The sequence below is a fragment of the Typopeltis vanoorti genome, chromosome 7 (assembly GCF_054136105.1).
Source record: "Typopeltis vanoorti isolate ZY-2024b chromosome 7, IOZ_Tvanoo_1.0, whole genome shotgun sequence".
In the NCBI taxonomy this organism is placed as follows: Eukaryota; Metazoa; Arthropoda; class Arachnida; order Uropygi; family Thelyphonidae; genus Typopeltis; species Typopeltis vanoorti.
Genome location: NC_143555.1, coordinates 138,919,486 through 138,940,878, shown reverse-complemented (window position 1 = coordinate 138,940,878; position 21,393 = coordinate 138,919,486). Strand labels below are relative to the sequence as shown.

At 35.6% G+C, this 21,393-nt stretch overlaps 1 protein-coding gene across 2 annotated transcripts in view; it reads left to right on the top strand.

Moving 5' to 3' along the window:
- The window catches only part of Ptp10D (Protein tyrosine phosphatase 10D), a 253,950-nt gene that overhangs the window by 92,507 nt on the left and 140,050 nt on the right, over window positions 1-21,393 (top strand). For both annotated transcript variants that reach the window (XM_090395504.1, XM_090395503.1), the window contains exons 2-4: window positions 6,867-7,116; window positions 15,883-16,161; window positions 16,460-16,744. In XM_090395504.1, coding sequence (XP_090251630.1) covers window positions 6,867-7,116; window positions 15,883-16,161; window positions 16,460-16,744 — 814 coding nt within the window. The remainder of the gene's footprint in view (window positions 1-6,866; window positions 7,117-15,882; window positions 16,162-16,459; window positions 16,745-21,393) is intronic.

Below are 21,393 nucleotides of genomic sequence, written 5' to 3'. Positions count from 1 at the left end.
CTACCAAAATTTTTCATTGGGCTCTTCGAAAACCCACTGACTCCATAATATTGCCGAATTTTGCAGTATGGGAACGCCACTGCATCGGTAACGTTCAATACATCTAAGACTTCAAGATCCAAAATAATTTAATCCAATATAGTAACCCTCTTGAAAGTAAAATTGTTAAAACGACTAAAATAATATCGGTGTTTAAGAATAGTTTGCAATTTACACGGTATTACTTTATTGATTACTGCAAGAAATTATATAGTAAGATTTTAAATAAACAAAAAAATCTCATGAATATTGCTGATAATTTGTTATTAAAGGAACAAGCTAGATTTTTACACACTTAAACAAATCATGGGGGAGGGGAAGGAATGGGAATTCAATTTACGGACCGACTTGGTATTTATAAATTATGTAAAATCCTTTTTTTTAACTGCTCAGTAGACAGGATGTAATAAAATAATTGAGGTTATCTAAAAGATTTGCAAAGTACATTTCAGATTCCATAACGTTAGACTCCTGAGCGAAAAGCCAAGTTTGATCTAGTCTCTATAAATTATTACACGTAAACACAAGGAAAAGTATTATTTATTAAATATACTGTCAAATATTTCAGTTCGAAATTAACAAATTATCATCAGTGGCTTAAAGAACAGTTTTTTTGCAAACAATTGATTTATTCAAACTAGTACGAGCCGCGGGATGTTCAATCACTAATAGCGTTATGCTTTCACTGAAGAAAAGGTTAATCATGAAAGTGTAAAATAAATTGCATAAATAATTATATAATTTATATTATCATACAAAAACTTAATTTATAATATACTAAACAGATCATTAGATAGATGTAGTATCTAGATGGTTTCTTAGGAACTTCTGTCTTTGTAAATATCATTATGGTCTTAATTAAAAAAAAATGAATGTGTTATTCGAATCAAACTTTCCCATATTTTTGATAAGGATAGGAAATCATTCCGATTCAAGTTAGGGCAGTGAAGTAAAGGCCTCAGCATTCTCTTTAAATGGGCATTTGAATTTATATCTATATATGTGTAGAAGGCGAGTTTTAGACCAGAGAATGTTGTGGTCAGCCTCTATTCCGTGTTGCTCTAATCCAGACTTATTGGATTTGTTGTGAAGAATATAACATTGATGTTCCTGTATTCTTTTTTCTATTGAACGTCTCTGGTTTGTCCAAAGTAGGAAAGCTAGCAGTCATGTGGAACTTGGTATACACCAGGAAGAGACAGTTGAGCATTTATGCTCAACTGTCTCTTCCTAATGATATTAATGGGAATATGAGTAACTAAATCATATTTCCTCAGAAATTCTTGAAATCAATACATAATAGCAATAATAGGAATTTATGTCAACTAAGTGCATATGCAATTTAAAATTAACACAAAAACTGGCATTCTGAGATAATCCCATACAAATTAACACTAATTTCAGTTCATTTTCCATTTGTGAAGTAGTGACCAAAAACTAGTAAAACATGTTCATTATCATAATGTGATATAACTTTTCATATCGATCATGATATAGACAATAATTTATAGTTTTATGTGGTCTATAGAACAATAAGATGAACAACAGAAAGGAAATTTATATTTTAAAAGTTTGCTGCAGTATAAAGAATATCTTATTGTTCAGAAAGTTGGATAAAGAGAGAGAGGAAAAAAAAAGAATACAAGCAGCTGAAACGAACTTTCTCAGGGTTGAGGTGCTTAAGATCTTGGGCCCGGTCCTTGTTTATTTTGCTACAGAGTACTGTGCACCAGTCTAGGAAAGACATGTTCACACAAACATTGACTCCCAACTCAACATCATTATAGACACTTTGAAATCTATCCCTCTGCTGTGGCTACCAGTGCTTTCCAACATAGCCCCACCAAATATAAGACAGGCCTCACTAAAAAAAACTGGAGAAAATCACAACTCATTTGCCGACTTGGTTGACCAAGTGATTAGCGTATCCGCTCTCAAGCCAAAAGGCTGTGCGTTCGAATCCTGCCGTGGGCTTGGATGTTCGTGATTGTGAAAACACTAGTGGTGGTGGGAAGTAGATGGTATTGGTGTAGATGATGATAGTTGCAGTTCACTGTAGTTGGTAGATCGAGTGGTGGAGATTGAGAGTTGTAGAGTGACCCTCTCTTGGAGGTGTCACATAATAATAATAATAAACTGCCTATTGCTTCTTCATTCAACTCTTATAAATCCTCCCTAGGACCTGGCTGAAGTCAGGTTACCCATTTTGGGACATAACCAGAGCTTTTCTGGCCTAGTACCTTCAAATCACAGCATGTGGAACCAACAATGGACTATGAACTTGCCAACAAATGGCTCTCTTGTGAAAGATGCCTGCTGCTGCCGGCCCAGCTTCATCCTTCCTAGAAGATTATGGACAACTATAGTACGCCCACGCTTTAGAGATCTTTGCTTGGCTTTGTGCCAAGAATAGTCGATTCATGCTGAAGGGGAGAAAGAAATGAAGGATGTACGAATTGGTCACCAACACGCGAAATCACGTGCTTTATAGGTAAAATTTTCCAACTGTTATACAAGCAACATAGTTAACTACAATGATCATAAAAGAGAAGTAAATTTTCCAACGTGTAATGATAAACAACTCATCCCACAATACGGATTGATTACCCTATTATCGGAATGGATTCTCCTGTTGACATGTGCAGAAGTGTCGAAGGGTCTCGAATCTGTGGGTGTACTATATCAACAGAATCAAGGTGAACCAGGGCACTTACATAAATGAAATATGGCAAATAGTGTGACTGCACCCATATCCTATAAACTATCAACTATATCATCAGTGACTGTCCCCTTTGCTGTTTCCATGGTGACTTGCAGGATATACATGAAGTGTCAAAGGAGACTCTAAAGTGGCTTTCAACATTGCCATTGAACTATAGCTGAACTCTGCCATACTAATATCTTAGGAACTATATAATAGGAGGTACAAGAACTGATTGAATAATAAGAAACGAATTACAAATACATGCAATAAATAGCATAAAAACAGTTGGAAGGAATACATAAATACAATGAATGGAAGCTGGAAGACTACTATGAGAAATAAATATAAATTTAATGGAGAAAGAGTTAGAATAGAAAGGTTTAGAAACTGAAGGCAAGTATAATACCTTAGATCCCGAATAGATGAACAGGCTTATAGCTTAAATCTTAAAAGAAGAAGGATTATACTAAAAACTAAATGCTAAACCTTTTCTTCTTTTCATTTATATACTGTGAATAAAATAAACCCAAATTAATGCTGTAACATTTAAATCTGTGTGATTGAGTTCAAGCAAAATAATCAGTTATTTCAATATCTATATGGGTGCTTTTGGTGCAGTCAGAAGAATGAGGACAATGCATCCTTTGATTCTTGTCATGACGAGGGGAATTTTTATATTTGCTTTTTTAACTGGAGGCAAGTTTAGCCAATCTTATACAGGGACAGCAGGATGTTTTCTCCTGGAAGCTTGAGTTTTTCATTTCATATACAGGCAAATTGGCTAGAGAACACATGCAACTAACAGACAAAAATACTAAAAATACTATATGAGCTGCAGATGAGTGGGATGAATAGGTGATTATGCGTATCTGCTCTCAAGCCAAAAGGCTGCAAGTTCGAATCCCGCCATGGGCATGGAAGTTCGTGATTATGAAAAGGCAGTAGATGGCATTGGTGTAGATGATGATGATGGTAGTTGCAGTTTGCTGTAGTTGGTAGATTGAGTGGTGGAGATTGAGAGTTGTAGACCAATAATAAAATACTTCCAATCCGTATTTTAATGACTTACAATTTAATAAAATCCAAATCCACATATATACGCACTTTAGAAAATGTGTACGTTCTTTATGAAACACAAAAAGATATATCAAATGATGGTAAAGGAGTCATGTGATGTCTGGCTGCCTGATGAATGATGCTACAACTGAACTGGATGAAACTTGTACATCAGTATATTGCAGAGATAGATGGCTTGTAAATAGGATTTTTGTTTCTTATTATCTTATTACTTATTATTACTAAAACAGGTTGGTAGGGTTTGCTTCTTTATTGCATTTTTATTTGGTATCGCTGTACTTAATAAAATTGTATTATATTAAGTTAAAATATACAAGTCAGCAAAGATGTTTGAAATGTATTTATTTATTTAATTATTTTTTAAAGTGAGCCCTGGGTATTGCATGCCAAGGGTTGCCCACCCCTGCTCTAGACTAACCATAGATAAAGAATACAATAAATATGTTTCAATGGTTTCGATGACAACCTAAATGATATGTGTAACAGGTTAAAAAAAATACGATGAATCAGGTATTTTAGCATTTTTTTAGGGTAAAAATGGAATCGTGCTTGGTAATATTTATGCATGCATCAAATGGGTTAAGCAAAAACCCTAATATAATAGGGAACTGCAGAAATATTATTACTGGGACCCTAAAACCCTGTCAATGGCCTCAGTTATATGCAAAATTAGAAGAAGAAGAAAAAATGTTTTCACGAATGTGTATTGACTCTTTGACTATGCGGTGCCTGCTGCTGAGATGCAGCTACCACGGTATAAGTAATAACTAATAAAGCAATTCTTACCATGTGTTTTATTGCTTTATTTTTAAGAATTTGAATTATAGTATGATAGGGAAATGTAATGATTTTGTTATTTATATTTTTTTTATTTTAGTTGTAAGTATAGTTGTTAAAAACTAATTATTAAGTAGTAAAAATTGCTAATTTAACATGAATAAAAGAATCGTCGACAAATAAAATTGTGTTTCACATGAAACCCCCCCCCCCAAAAAAGGTGCCCCCTGGGTGGACCCCCCAGTTACGCCTCTGAACTAAGGTCTTTCCAACCAGATGGCATCATCATTACCCATCAAGCTACAGAATGTCTCTCTTTAATATTCTTTGTATGCTCTCTTTATTAATGTTATTCTTCCATAATCATTCTTACTTTTACTTGCCACAGTGAAAGAACTAACTTAATGCTCATGAGATTAATCTTTATATTTCTTTTTATATCCCCTCTAAAGAGTTTTTGTTTCTTGCAACTGCTGTTTAATTACACTACTAATCCTTTTAACTCCTATTTTATTTATACTCTCCCCTCCTCTATCTGTACACCTTTGCATACGAATTTTCCATTGTTGGAAGCAGTGCTGCAAGTCATCAGGTGTTATCTGCTTCAGTAGCACTGCCATTTTCTCCTTTACCTCATCCACTGACTGAAAATGGGTGCCCTTCAATGTGGATTTCAACTTTGGAAAAGGTAAAATTCGCATGGCACTAAGTCCGACAAGTGAGGTGGATGGTCCAACACCAGGATCTTCTTATCAGCCAGATACTGTTTTATAGACAGTGGGCTGGAGTATTGTCCTGATGGAGAATCCAAGCATTGTTCTTCCCAGTGGCGCACTCAGGATTTAATCTTGGAGGGGGTTGAGCACTGAAGATTTAATCTTGGGTGGGGTGGTGAGTTGAGTGGACTATTTCAGAATACACACTATGCATTGCATACGAGCTATGACTGAGCATCTGCGGGGATCGCCAATACATGATACCCGTGATCTTCTCTGGCCCGGCTCGGACAAACAAGTAGCGCCCGAGCAATACTTCGTTTTCCTTGCGTTCACAGCAGCCAGGATTCTCGAGAGCTATAGGGTATTCCCAAATTATGTGACCGCTAATTCATAAGCAGCATAGAAATAGAAGACACAACATACATAAATTTAAAAAAAAAAAAAAAAAAAAAAAAGAATTTTAATTAGGAAAAGATTTTTGGAAATTTTTCTAGTATTTTTTCCCTTTTTCTTTTGGAGGGGGCCAGGGTCCCCTCCCTGGGTGTGCCAATGGTTCTTCCACAGATCAGGTCTTTTCTTCCTCACTCGTTCTCTCAGCTTGGCCGAACCTGAAGGGTAATAATGTTGGTTAACTGTCTTTGGTACACATTCAACCATTACCATACCATTGATATATAAAAAAAAAACGATCAGCATTGCCTTCAGTTTTGACCTGCTCATTCTTGCTTTTTTCATTCTCAGTGACGTGGGAGTTCCAGTATCCAGTGCATTGATTGTCTCTTTGTTTCTGAATCGTACTGGAAAATCCACGTCTCATCACGTGTGATGATGATCTCCTGCAAATTCGACTTTGCTGTCAGCCGTTCCATGATGTCAGTGGAATAGGGTAAAGGAGAAAATGGCAGCTCTACTGAAGCAGATAACACCTAATGACTTGCAGCACTGCTTCCAACAATGGAAAATTTGTACACAACAGTATATAGATAGAGGAGGGAAGTATGTTGAAGGGGTGACAATTAAGTTGTATAATTGTAATACTAAACCACATTTTTGCAATCATTTACACAACATTACATCTGTACTTGCTCATCTCAGTACTTTCTGAGATGAGTGAGCTCATCTCAGAAAGTACTGAGATGAGCTCACTTAAATTTCAGTGAGTAATATAGTCTAAGGATCTCACTGAGTACTCAATTATACTTTGGGAAAGAAAAATAATCATGCAAAAACTTTTCTGCACTATAATTACATAGTGTTTTATAATTACTATACATGTCAATTTTTTTTACTTTGGAGTGACTAGTGATCCCAATGAACTTCAATGGAATTGTTCATTAGAAGTTTAGTGTCATTTAAGTTATTCTAATTTGTTTTTTGTAAATTTTATTTAATTACAGTCTTTATATCTTGTGTATAATATTGATTAGTAATGATGTAAATTTTTCATGTAGTATTATCATATCCTGTACATCCCTTGAGGGTACATGTCAGGAATTTGATGATGATGTATAATATTTAGCATTCATTAAATTCTCAACCATGTTTTGCAGGTATGGGCTGGAGATTTAAAGTTGAGGTTGCCTCTAGAAGTCATAGCAACTGCCACAGGTGGTACTTTTCGTCTTGATTACCACCCTCCTCATGGAAACCCTGCACCAAATTTTACATTTTTTCCTATGGACTCTGTTGATTTTGTGCCAATTTCTGATGTTCTTCCTGGAACAGAATATACATTCCAACTCTATTATACTAACCATACATTATCAGAATGGAGAGCATGGTTAACAACTGTGCCTACAGGTATGCATTATGTTAGTAAAGGAGATAGATATATATATATATAAACAGTTTTCAAATTGTTTAAATAGCATATTTATCTTAAAATCTATGTATTATGTCTGGGCCTGGCATTAAACGAATTTGAATTATCAATTACAGTCAGTCCATTCTACCATCATATTCCAACCTCCCACTGCTCATCAACTCAAGGAACCATTTTTATTTTTTTTCCCCAGTAATTCTCTCCATGACTAATAAATTTGATCCAATGAGTGAAAGACGTAATAATTTCTATAATTCCAGTTAAGTCTTTTTATATTCTGATGTGGTGATTTAATTATTAAATGAAATCCTGTGGAATCAATAAAATTATTAAAATTTACTAGAAAATATTAATTAAGAAACAGTAATAAACTTTTGCTATTACATATTAGTAATATAATGAATTTAATTTAATCCTTTATCCAAGTGTAAGCAAACAAAGTTTGTGCCTGAAGTATCTTCAGGACTGAGGCAACTCGTGGTAAAGGTGGACCAAGCTCTCATCACTGCTTGTCTTAGTATATCCCATAATCTATCCCAATGGCTTTAACAGGCCTTTAAGGCCCACAACCTTCCAAGCATGCTTGGATTTCGTAACCGAAATACGAGGATAGAATGGTCACTCCTATGCCTCAAGGTATTCTTGGCTGTATCCCTGTGTGTTCAAGGGGCCGGTTTGCCTGCTTGCGGGATGAAAAGCACCAGATAAACTGGCGGAAAAAACCCTACTGCCCGCACCCAAGACCGGCTAACTTGGCTATGACTGAGGAAGATCCTTCAGCTCCTCACGTCTCCGACAGGAATCGAACCTAGGACACTCCTTCCCCAGGGCACATGGTTGCAAAGCGCAAAGCCACTAGGCTAACCGCGCGGACTTTGTATATGTGGTTTGCATTATATCCCATAATGCAAACCACATCTCCTTGCGGACATGTATAATGCTATGCATTAAGGGAAGGGCCATTACCCAGACCAGTTTCGACCTTTATTGAGGTTTCGTCAGTGGGAAACCAGCAGGTGCAAACTTTGTTTGCTTACACTTGGATAAAAGATTAAACTAAATTTATTATAGTCTAACCAAGTGGGGAAAAACTTCCAACATATTAATAATATGTCGCATTTTATATAACTGATGTTATCACATTGTGTGCTGAGCTTCATAGAGAGAACACCTGTTTATGATAGTCTTAAGATTAAAGAATGAAGATTTATGCAGTATAATTTATACAGAGAAAAGATGAGTAACATTATCATTATATTATATGAGAGGTACTTTGAGAAGACATTCTTTTCCAGAAGTGATAAAAACTCTGTATTTACATATTATTGCTGAGTATTCATTTTTTTAAAATTTTTCTTCTTTTTATTTTGTCTTTATTTTTAATGATAATTACATGAGTGTTTTTTAGCCTATTGATTTAACCACAGTGTTTTCCTGAATTTAGCTCCTACTGAGCTTAGTAAAGGTTGAAATCAGTCTAGTTATCGACACTCCCATAATATTTTTTTTTTTTTTTTTTGCATTGTGGAATATTGAGGCAATTGATGTGAAATCAAAAGCCTCTGTGCACAAGCAGACTAGTTACAAAGATACTTTATGTGCACATTTTGTTTACTTACACTTGGTGAAATAGGAATATAATTTCTTGTCAAGTATAGTATGCTTGGTACTGGAAAAAAAAAATTGCTAGTATATTTGTGGAGAGATTTTTTTTTTGTGTGTGTGTGTGTAAGGTTGGGAAGAAAGAATAACTCGATTAACATTAGACTTGAATAATTGTGAAATTTTACTTTTGCTTATTCAAATAAATATGAAAGGCAGTTATTTCAAAGAGAACAATAGAGGAGATGAACAAAGAGGAAGTAAAATTTCTTCTTTAGAGATGAACTGTGATTGAATAATGTTTCATCATATGTAAAATAAAGAAATTAATGCTGTTTGCTTTGATGAACACGACCAGGGTAATATCTTTAGAAAAATGCATGCTGCAGAAACGACTTATATATATGAGAGTATAAAAGTAAAATATTAAACCCTGCCGTTATTGTAAAATATCATATGAAAGAATAAATAGAGGGATTTATGAGCAGCATAATTGATATAAATCAGTATGTTAATGTTGATTGATTTATATCACTATGGTGAAAATTGACTGTAACATATGTATTAATGACGAGAAAAGAACTGAAATCAATGATGTGCTACCATTTAATTCAGTTCATTCAAAAAAACTGCCCTCCTTTCTCTGCTGCTGTTTTTGAGGATTATAGGTAAATCATAAAAATGAAGTCTCCTTTGGGATTTGCTTTTGAGTATCTATCTGGTCAAAGAGAAAATGTTTTATGACCATCCACAAATTTCATTAGGAAAATAAACATATAAGTTTCATATCATAAAACAAATAAGAAATTAGTATATGTTGATTATAAACCAACAAAAAATAAACCTAGTTTTTTTGCAATCATTCCCCTTACTAAAGAGTATGCTTTATGTCCTATAATATAGTATATATACTGTCTTAAATAAGATAAAATTTGTTTTTGCATCCAAGCAATTTGAAGAAAATGAATTTTTGAGTCATTACAGCAGGCAGCTAATATAAAGAAAAGGGAAAAAGTAATACTTTTTGGAATTCTAAAGCAGAGTAGGAAATGAATTCCAACAGACATATAGAAATGTTTTGGGAAAATTTAGAGAAAAGGGTAAGGCTAATAATAATGGTATTTGCTGGATTTCTACTCAGCATATCGACTAGTCATTACTAACATCATGTTCCAACATAAAAATGTGCACAAGTTCGTGTGGAGAGCAGACACAAGAAATAAGAAAAGCCTCATTAACTGTTATGGTTGATAGTGATATGTTCATGCTACTTCAGGATACAAGAGTGTACAGAGGATTTGAAATTGAAAGTGACCATCACTTAGTTTTAAGTAGGATAAAACTGAATAGCACATTGAAGAGTATGTAAAAATTTTTTAAAAAGAACTAAAGTTGAGCAGCTTTTACAGGTAAACTGTAGGCTCAACTATACAAACATTGCTGAAGAAAGAACAAAATAGTTTGAAAACAAGAACCAAACCTTGTAGTCGCAATGGCAAACTCTGAAGAAAACATTGATTGATTGATTTGAAGAAAAATGAGAACACCATGGTGGACACAAGAAGTTAAAGAAGCAGTCCTAGAAAAGAAAAAAGCACACTGAAAGTTGACCCAAATAAGTCAGCAGATGACCTAAAAGAATACAGAGTAAATATAAGAGAGCTAAGCTATGTGTGAAAGTAGCTAAACAAAAATCATGGGAAGATTTCAGTAAGATTATAGAAGGTAGATATCCGGAAGGTGGCAAAATGTTCTGGAACCTATTGAAAAAGCTTAGAAATGGAGGAAAGAGTACCGTAAAAGGAATCAAAGATGATAACGGTAATGTGAAAACTGAAGTATATAAGACCAGAAATTCTCAAATATGGAGGAAGAAAACTTTAGCAACAGCTACACTGCATAATTCAGAGGACCTGTCAGAAGGTCGAATTTCCGATGATTGGAATAGAACTCTCATGGTACTCATATAGAAAAAAGGGAATAAAACAGTGTGAAAATTACAGAGGAATTTCTCTACTAAGTGTTCCAGGTAAGATTTATGCAAGCATACTTGAAAATAGGTTGAGAAAGATTGTGAAAGAGAAACTTGGAGAAGAACAAGCTGGGTTCAGGGCAAACAGAAGTAGTTGAGAAATCATGGGAATATGACAAGAATCTGTATTTAAGTTTTGTACATCTGCAAAAAGCATACAACAGGTGCCCAGAGAAGCTTCTCAAAACACTTCAATTATATGGGGTGAATGGAACATTATACAGGGCAATACATAGTCTGTATTTAAGTTGTTAGTCAGCAGTTAGAATGAAAGGAAATACAGGAAGATAGTTTGATATAAAATCAGGTGTAGAACAAGGATGAAAATTATCTCCACTTTTATTCATCATCTATATGGATCACATGAAAGTGGCATTAACCCTGATATTAGAATTGGATATAGCAAAATTTGCTCTTTGCTTTATGCAAATGATGTTTTACTCCTAAACATATAAATCCTAACTAAATTGAATAACAGCTGTAAGAAGTTTGGCATGAAAATCAGCAATAAAAAGACCAAAACTATGAAAATAGGGAGGAATGTAGAAAACTTCAGCTGCATTCTGAACTTATAGAATAAATAAAATATTTCAGATATTTAGGCACAGTTTTTTGCGAAGGAAATAGACAACAGAATAAGCAAAGGTAGTATAGTGGGGAATCAGTCAAACAGGTTTATTATTATTATTATTTGTGACACCTCCAAGGAGTCTTGATATTGACTAAACTAAACTAACGGTATATAAGACAGTGTTTAAACCATTTTTAAGTTATGGATCAGTGAGTTGGGTTAGAAATAAAGCACTTGGTCAAAGATTGGAGACCACAAATATGAGAGTTCTTAGAAAAATTAGGGACCTGAACAGATGGCATCAATGGCAGAATCATATTAAAAATGAAGACATTAGGAAGGAACTTGACATTGTTTGCATTCAAGAATGTGTGGGCAGGGCTAATTTAAGGTGGTATGGTCACTTAAAGATTAGCAGAACAGGTGTTGGATGCCAAGATGCCAGGAAAAAGACTCACAGGGAAACCAAGGTCTAGGTAGCTAGATTTTCTCAGAAGTGCCTTAGAAGAATGAAATGTTAGATATGACAATATTGGAGTGCTGACAAGTAATAAACTAAACAGGGGGGGAAATTGTTGATAGAAGATTAATAATAATAATGTAAAGCTAATCATGTAGTGTTGTCATAATAACCTGAACACCCCTTGAGGGTACATATCAGGAAATTATGTTGATATGATAATGGTAATGCATTTGAATTAATGTTTGAGAAGTAGTTATAAAAATCATTCTATGCATATTGTGTAGAATTAAGGTATCATTCCTAAAAATTGGTCAGAAACATGACTTGAGTTTTCCCTTGCAACAAGCATTACTTTTCATGTCATAACATACACAAAATAACCATTATAATGTACATAACATCCTACAATATGCATCATTACAAGCTTCGTGCTCAAACTAACCCTAAATGAATCCCATGCATAACACTCAACTAACAAATACAAAAACAACTTGTTAGATCTTGAATGATGGCTCTATCAAGAATAGAACTGCTCCATTCAAGATTTAACAAGAACAATATCAAGCAAAAGCACACTTGTACTCTTGGCAAAACAGACATACTATGTGAAATGCAGAAATTAACTTTGCTTAAAAAGGTATTAAAATATAAAAGAAGAGGTTGAATCTTAAATTAAAATGAAATCGAAGGAGGAAATAAATATTAAATTGTACTATGTTTAAGGTTATTGTCTAAAATAGATGGAATCTTAATTTCTCAAAAACATCAATGTTAAAATATTCCATGTATAAAGCTCATGTATCATCGTGCAAACAAAAGTTCAAAGGTTGCAGTTTGACCACCAAAGATGACATAACGAGTGATGAGTAGCCATTCGTGAAAAGGTGCAATAAATTCGCGTTCCTCAAAAAACGCGATGTACGTACAGCAAGGAGGTGATGTCACTCGGTGACAGCAAATGGAAGAGCGTCGTAGACAAGTTTGGAGTATGGAAAGAGGGCGCTATAATGGGGTTTAAAACAGATTCACATCGTTGAGAGGGAACCTCTTTTTTTTGTTTCCTTTTACGTTTTTCTCCTGGTTCGAATTAGGGAACACACTACCTAATGGTAGTGTGTTCCCCAGTCGCGTATGCCCTTCCCGTGGGTCTCCTGCTGGAAGTTCCCGAGGGGATCAGCATGCCTGATACCCGACAAGATGTGTGAAGACAGCAAAGCAGCAGCATGTTTCCCGTTGCTGAGCTATATTTTCTTTGATTCACGTTGCTCAGCAACGGGAAACATGCTGCTGCTTTGCTGTCTTCACACATCTTGTCGGGTATCAGGCATGCTGATCCCCTCGGGAACTTCCAGCAGGAGACCCACGGGAAGGGCATACGCGACTGGGGAACACACTACCATTAGGTAGTGTGTTCCCTAATTCGAACCAGGAGAAAAACGTAAAAGGAAACAAAAAAAAGAGGTCCCCTCTCAACGATGTGAATCTGTTTTAAACCCCATTATAGCGCCCTCTTTCGAAGTGATGGCAGTGTTCGAGTTTTAGACCATCGGTGTGGATCTAACTGATGAGAGAACGGCAAAGGATTCCTTTGAAGGTAAATCGTGTTAGAAATGGCAACACGAAAAGTTCGTAAGCCCAGAAGAAACAAGTGGCTTATTCAGGACGAGCATGTGACTCTCACGTGGCAACAATCCATCGTACAGAGGGACAATCTGTAACAAAGAACAGACAGAAGGATTAAGAAAACATCTAACAAAGTGGTAATGTACAAATCTTCCCTTTTATGTGTTATCTATTGGTGACGAAGGTGTAAAAATGGAGAGAGTTTAGAAGGGAAGAGAGAGAGATTTTTGAGATAGTTTCCTGTGTTATGTAAAAATCGAATTGGACTAGTAGTCTATGTCCATAAGTTGTCTAGACCAAGTTTAATGTGTATAGGTTGTTAGTAGCAGTAATCTAGTCTAATACCGACATCCATGTTTGTGATATAGATGAACATAAGATTCTCATGAGTGTTTGAATAGCCTGTCTGTTTGATTATTATTACCCTGCTTTACTTGTATTTTAGTATTAACCTTGATTTGCTTGATTATATGTGTTGTTTAAATTGTAATGTTCTTAGATAAATAATAAATATGTTTTTCCATGTATACCCGAGTTTGTCTGATAAGAGATTGAATTTTACCACTCACGAAAATATCAAACCTATGTTTAGAGGAAAAAAGGGGAATTTAAGATTGTCGATGCCATGACTGTATACTGAGAACTCAATCTACCTAACTACTTAATCTATATAAGGTATCACTTGAATTCTGGGAAAGTTTTTTCGGATAAGGATTTCTATCCTAGAGTTCTGACTGGCACAGCATAAACAAATGAATTTCGTCAGAGCTTGAAGAGAGAAATGGCTCCAGAAAGTCAGTTTAGAAACCAGATCTCAGTAGGCACAAGGAGAACAATAGAGGCAAAATATTTAAGAAAACAACGACATAACAAACTCTTTAAATAATGCATACATTTTGCAAGGTATACAGGATATACTGATATCATCATGCAGGAATTTATATGTATATATCATATATGTGTGTAATATGAATAAATAAATGTGAATAAATATGTGTGTACCATATCGAATTACTACCTTGAATAAATAAACAAAAGCATATTATTAAGAGAGACCTCCAGGGAGTCAGGGACTCATCGAGGGAGGTCACATACTACATGCACCAGCTATCATACTTATTCTTGAATTCATTCACACTGCTTGCACACACCACATCCAATGGCAAATCATTCCAATCATGCAGCTCCCTACGAGAGAAAAATCTAACCCTCACTCCCTTCTTAGTGCATTCATTCTCAGCTTCCAAGGATGCCCTCTTGTCCCCTTTCCCACCCTTTATCAACTGAAATCCTGTATGACCCTTTCAGAAGTTTGTAAGTCTCAATCATATCACTCCTTTTTCTCTTGTTTGCTATTGCCTGCAGTCTACAAATTCTCAATCTGTCTTCATAATCAGTATTCCATCATTTTTAACAGTTCCATAATTCTGATATCATTTGCACTCTCTTCGCTGTATCAGAATCACAACAAAAACCAGGTAATCAGACCACCTGCGCATAATAGTCCAAGTGAGGTCTTATCATGGCCTTGTAAAGAGACAAGTTATGTGCAGTCAACTTGTGATAAACACTATTATAGCATTATATGCATTATAGGGAAATTACTCATTACAGCAAACTGCTGAAAATTCTCAGTCATGAATTCATAGCATGAGTATTATTCCAAAGGAAATCCACTATGGCAAACCTTGCTTGTTTAATAAGGTCAAAAGTTAATGGTGAAGACATTTTAGTGAATATAAATAAATCATTGAAGAATAGTTTGCCACTATCAAATTCCTGATAAGTATCCTTGAGGGGAAGAGATACTGTGATAGTCCTACATGAAGAATTTACATTATTCTGACTTCTTATAAACCATTTTCGTTCAAATTATCTTTTATCTGTCAGGACTCCGATATTGTCAGATCTTGTATTTTGGTCTTGCACTTCTTACTGTTTCAACCCATCTATATCCTAGTCTTCCTTTGGATGTGTTTCATCTCATCCTGCATCAAACATCTATTTTGTTAACCTTTGTTCTCTTGAAATTGTCTCTGTCTATGATGGGATCTGATGAATTTTAATATGCTCATTTGTAGACCATTTTGTATTTTGCTACACTTTGACCTGAAACTCCTTTAGGTGGAAGATACTGAGCTTTACAGGAATAGTGCAGTCTAAAATCAGAACCGCAATTTCTCAAATGGAAAAATCATTATGCCATGTTAACTGTGCACGTGCGCACACACACACACACACAGTCTCTTGGAATCTATCCCCTGCTTTATGCTTGGGCCAGATACATGACATCCTTTTACAAAACGGTGGATTCTGTGGATGGAGTCTAATAAACTGGCCACTTGTTGTATATAATATTTATATTGTATACACTGATACCTATTGTTCTATATTTTAATGACTGCTGTTATAATAATACAGTAAGAAATAATTAAATTTCTTTTTGTCTTTAGCACCAGAACCACCGACCAACCTTAGCATAATTGTACAGAATGGAAAGTTAGCAGAATTATCATGGAGTCCTCCTGCTAGGGGAGGACATACTGGTTTCAAGTTATCCCTTGTGCCTTTTTCTGAGAAAGATGAGGTAACATCTCGCAATGTTTACATCAGTCATCCAGCTCCATTTATTCTTCGGGATTTAACACCTGGAGCATCATATGAAGTGCAGTTATATTCAGTTTTCCATGGTCAAGACTCACCGGTCCATATTTCATCCAATTTTACAACAAGTAAGAAGAAACATGGTTTCAAATTATAATTGATGGCAAGTTTTTAAAACTATGAAAAATTATCCAAAGCTTCATATATACAGTACATGAATCATTTCATGTACTGTATATATGAAGTGAAATTAAATCTAGCCAAAATATTAATTTTGAAATTAAATCTAGCCAAAATATTAATTTTGAAATTAAATCTAGCCAAAATATTAATTTTGAAATTAAATCTAGCCAAAATATTATAAAATTATCTTAGTAGAATTATATAAGCTTGAAAAAAGAAATAATACATTTTTTATTTTTTTAGAACCCAACACACCTGGACGTTTTATCGTATGGTTTCGCAATGAAACTACTCTCCTAGTGTTATGGCAGCCACCTTATCCTGCTGGAATATTTGATCATTATCGTGTGAGTATAATTCCTGAAGATGCCGTAAAATCTGTTATATATGTGGAAAAGGATAGAGATCCACCTGGACCATCACAAGCAGCATTTAATGGACTGGTTCCTGGGAGGGCATATAACATTTCCGTACAAACTGTTAGTCAAAATAAGATCAGTGAGCCTACTAGAGCACAGTACCACACTGGTAAGTTCATTTAAATTTTAGTCTTCTGTGGAGTAAATCCATAAAATTTTCTTCCGTAGCTAAGTGTCTCAGTTAATATTTTAATTAATAATTTAATTTATTTTAGGAATATTGGAACCAATAGATATTTGGAACACTTGCTCTGAATTTATTATTTTTTGTTATTCCTAAAGTGTTTTCTCAGAGCTTGTTAATCCAGTATAAAAGGTTTTGCTAACACAAATTGCCAATTCAGAAGTTGATATTATCATTGGATTGTCCCTGCCATCTATCATTCCATATTTTCCAGTTCCATGTTTTCCTTGTTACCATGTTGGACACTATACAACTTTTGAAGTGCTTCTTCACAGAAGCACTTTAGAACTGAGAACAAAGCCAAAATGCACATATAGTTCTTAAAAGTATGTATAAAGCACAAGAAAATTCCCAAGTTCATTCACATGTAAAAGTAATATTAATCCTCAGTTCTTGTAACAAACAAATCTGGAATTAAAGTTATTCGTTGTAATAAATTGCTGACTTATTACACATCTTATAGGCTGAGAAAATTTTAAACACACACACACACACACACACACACACACACACACACACACACACACACACACACACACACACACACACACACACACACACAAAACTTTTGAAAGAATTCATTTTGGCTCCACCATTATGTAGTGTATTCAATTTTTTTTTCACCACTACCTGTGAAACTACAGACCATAAACATGAGTGTTCTGAAGAAAATAAGAGGAGCAAACAGATGTTTCGAGTGATAGAATCATGTTAAAAATGAAGATATTATGAACTTGATGCCATTTGCATTTTCGAGAATGTGTGAGCAGAGATCATTTAAGGTGTATTACTTAACCAGAATGAGAGAAGAATAGCCAGCAATACAAGTTGGCGATGCCAAGATTGCAGGGAAAAAGACCCAGAAGCAAAAGACCAAAATCTAGGTGGATTAATTTAGTAGTGCATTACAGCTAACAAATAGTATCTTAATTTGGAAACAAATTGTTGATAGGATGCTTATAATAATGTAAACTTCATTATGAAATGCTATTATGATAATAATACATAATTCAGTTTGCAAAATGATACATATCAGAAAATGATGAGAGAGAAAGTTTTCCCTAATTATGTGTCAAACATTTTTGAATGCTGCTTGTTCTATAGTCATTTCTGCTAGGTGATTTTTATTTATCTATTTATTTTTTTGTTTTAACTAATGCCTTTTTATTCCCTTGTAAGGAGTGGGCAAGATCATTTTAGCTCTGTGTAACATTTGGAGACTGAATGGACAGTTCTCCACTGCTCACCAATCAGAGATAGCAGGCTCAAGACTATCACTAATGAAACTACTAATTGTATGGAGCATTATAATCCCAACGTTTTGTTTTTACCACTCTGGCCATGTCATTTCAGACAAACCTCTACATGATTTTAGAAATTTAAATCTGAAGGAGAGTGACTCAAATATAAATGAATTTAAATACCCTTACAACAAGGGATTACCATTTTTTTGCCTTTCCTAGTTAGAATTTTTCTGAACTGAGCCATAATCTTTTTAATTTTTCATATATCTGAACTTCAGACTGTTCATCAATATTTCTAGATCTTTTGGTTTCTTCATTAGTCAAGCTTTATTTTCTTCTTGCAAAATAGACATCTGAGAGGGCACACACAGTTGCATGATAAAGTACACTAATGCTTTATGGTCTAAATATTCTCTCATTATAATTTCTGCTCTAGTGCATCTTCATAAATTGTAGAATTATTATTATTATTACCCCAAGACCTCATGGAGTCAAAGACTCATCTGGGAGGTCCTTTTATCACACACACATCTCATCATACTGGGCCTTAAACACACTCATACTCCTTGCAGACACCACACTCTCATGCAAGGCATTCCAATCATTCACAACTCTGCACGGAAAAAACCTGCCTCTCACTCCCCTACTCACACCCTCTTTGTACAGTTTCCAGGGATGACCTCTGGTTCTCCCCTGATCTCCCACTATTCTCTGTAGAACTTCTCCACCATTGATCTCATAACAACCCCTTACCAACTTGAAGGTCTCTATCATATCTCCCCTCTTTCTCCTCTCCACCAGACTCTGCAAATTACATCTTCTCAATCTTTCCTCATACTCAGCATTCCAGAGGTCAGAAACTACCTTAGTCAGTTGCTTTTGGACCTTTTCCAACATCTCTTCATCCTTCTGAAAACCCGGTGACCAAATCTGGGCACAATAGTCCATGTGTGGCCTAATCAAAGCCTTATACAACAGAACAAGAATCTCCCTACTTCTACACGTTAGTGTCCTCCGCATCATTCCCAGAAGTCTTTGTGTTATCTCTTCACAATTTTGGCGATGTGTTCCCTAAATTTCAGATCCCTATCCACCATCACCCCCAGATCTCTTATTTCCTCCACTTCCAACAATATATTCTCACCAAGCATAAATTCTGCATCCCATCTTTGTTTTCCAAATTTTAAAACCTTACATTTTGCAACATTGAACTCGCATCCCCATTTCCTTGCCCAATCACTCAATTTATTCAAGTCTTCTTGCAAGGCCACAACATCTTCGCTACTCTTTATGGTTCGTCCCAACTTTGCATCATCTACAAACAACTGAATATCTCCATCCAAATCTTTGCCAATATCATTAATATACAAATTAAATAGTCATGGCCCTAAAACAGACTCCTGAGGCACTCCACTAGTGACTTTCCTTTTCCTGGATATCGCACCCCGATACACAACTTGTTGATATCCCTCAGATAGCCAGTCTCCAATCCAATGCACTACTCTAATATCCAACCCCATCTGATCTAGTTTGACTGTTAACTTATCATGAGGTACTCTATCAAAATCTTTTGCGAAATCCAAGTATATTACTGTGTATCCTTCTCCTCTGTCCACGGAAGCAGTCACTTTATTGTAGTAAGTAGATTACTAAAACATGACCTCCCTTTAGCAAATTCATGCTGTCCATCAAAGATTATGCCATTGTTGTCTACCCAACTCTGCATCCTAGTTCTCACAAGCTTCTCCAACAACTTAACCACAACACCTGACACACAGATAGGCCTACAGTTTGATGCTTGAGTTCGATCACCTCCTTTATGAAGTGGCACAATCTTGCCCTCCTTCCACTCCTTAGGAACTTGACCAAGTGCAAGACTCGTATTAAAAATATATGTCAAGGCAGGTAGGTGGGTGTCAACTCTCTGGCACTTTCCTTCAGAATATGCGGTGATATATTATCAAGTCCCACAGCCTTATTTACATCTAGTTTACTCAACTCCCCAAACACCTCTTGCTCACTTACAGTCAGTCTCTCCTCCCCATCAACAACTGCTCCCAATCTCTCCATGAAGTCACATTCACAAGATTGAAAGATCTTTATGAACTGCTCATTAAGTATCTCCACTACACATTCTGTTGCAGCTGTCTTTATATAAATTTTCTCAAATCAATGTCATCCTTCCATAATCATTCTTTCTTTTGCTGGCTGTATATCGAAAGAACTCCCTAGGATTAATTTTGGCTTCATTAGCTAACTGCTGTTCATACTTCTCTTTAGCTAATATCACCAACCAAGTCGCCCTCCTTGCCTGGTCTTTGTAGACCTCATGAAATTGGTTATTTCCACTTCTCTTATGCTGCCTCCACAATGCCCTTTTTCTCTATCACATGCTTAATCTCTTTATTCATCCATCTCACACCTACCTTATTTAACCTGCTCATCCTTGGAATACATTCAGACATTGCATCTGCTAGATAGTTTTTGAAAATTCCCCAAGCTGCATTGATCTCTGTTTCAGCTAACTCCTCATTCCATGCTACACCCGCAAGCTGTCTCCTGAGCTCTTCATAATCACCCCCCCCCCTTGTAGTTTCACATATACCCTTTTCTTACAGGGATCCTTGCACTGCTGGCAAACACCCAGGTAATTGCCTCATGGTCACTCTCACCAATTGGTGGATGATTTGACACCTCATTTATAATTACATCCTCTGATGAGATGACCAAATCCAAGACCCTTAATCCTCATGTACCCTCTGTTACATACTGTCTGAGGTAGTTATCCCTCCAAAACTCAAGAAACTCATTTTCTTTACTTGCAGTTGCTATCTCATCATTCCAGGCTATATTGCCATGATTAAAATCACCCATAATTATCACCCTTTTCTTATTTGCTTTTCTAATTTGACTATACACACTATCACCACCATCCACATTACCTGGTCTATAACAACATCCCACCAAGTATTTGATTCAATTCACCTCTATCTTGCACCATACTGCCTCAAAACCACTGACACTATTTCCGTTTTGCATCTCTACTTTCTATGAACATAACTCTTTCTCTATCATCAATAGTAGTCCCCTTCCCTTTTTACCCCTTCTATCCTCACGAAACACGTCATGCCCTTCCATCTCTATTCCTGTCAGGATGTCATCCTCTTCCAACCATGTCTCACTTATTCCGACAACCTTTGGGTGAACAGACCCAATTAGTGCAACCATTTCATCTGCCTTGTTTCTTATACTTCTAGCATTGTATACAAACACAACAGCTCATTTCTGAATCTACAGCTAGTTCCAATGATACCACTCACTCGATGTGAT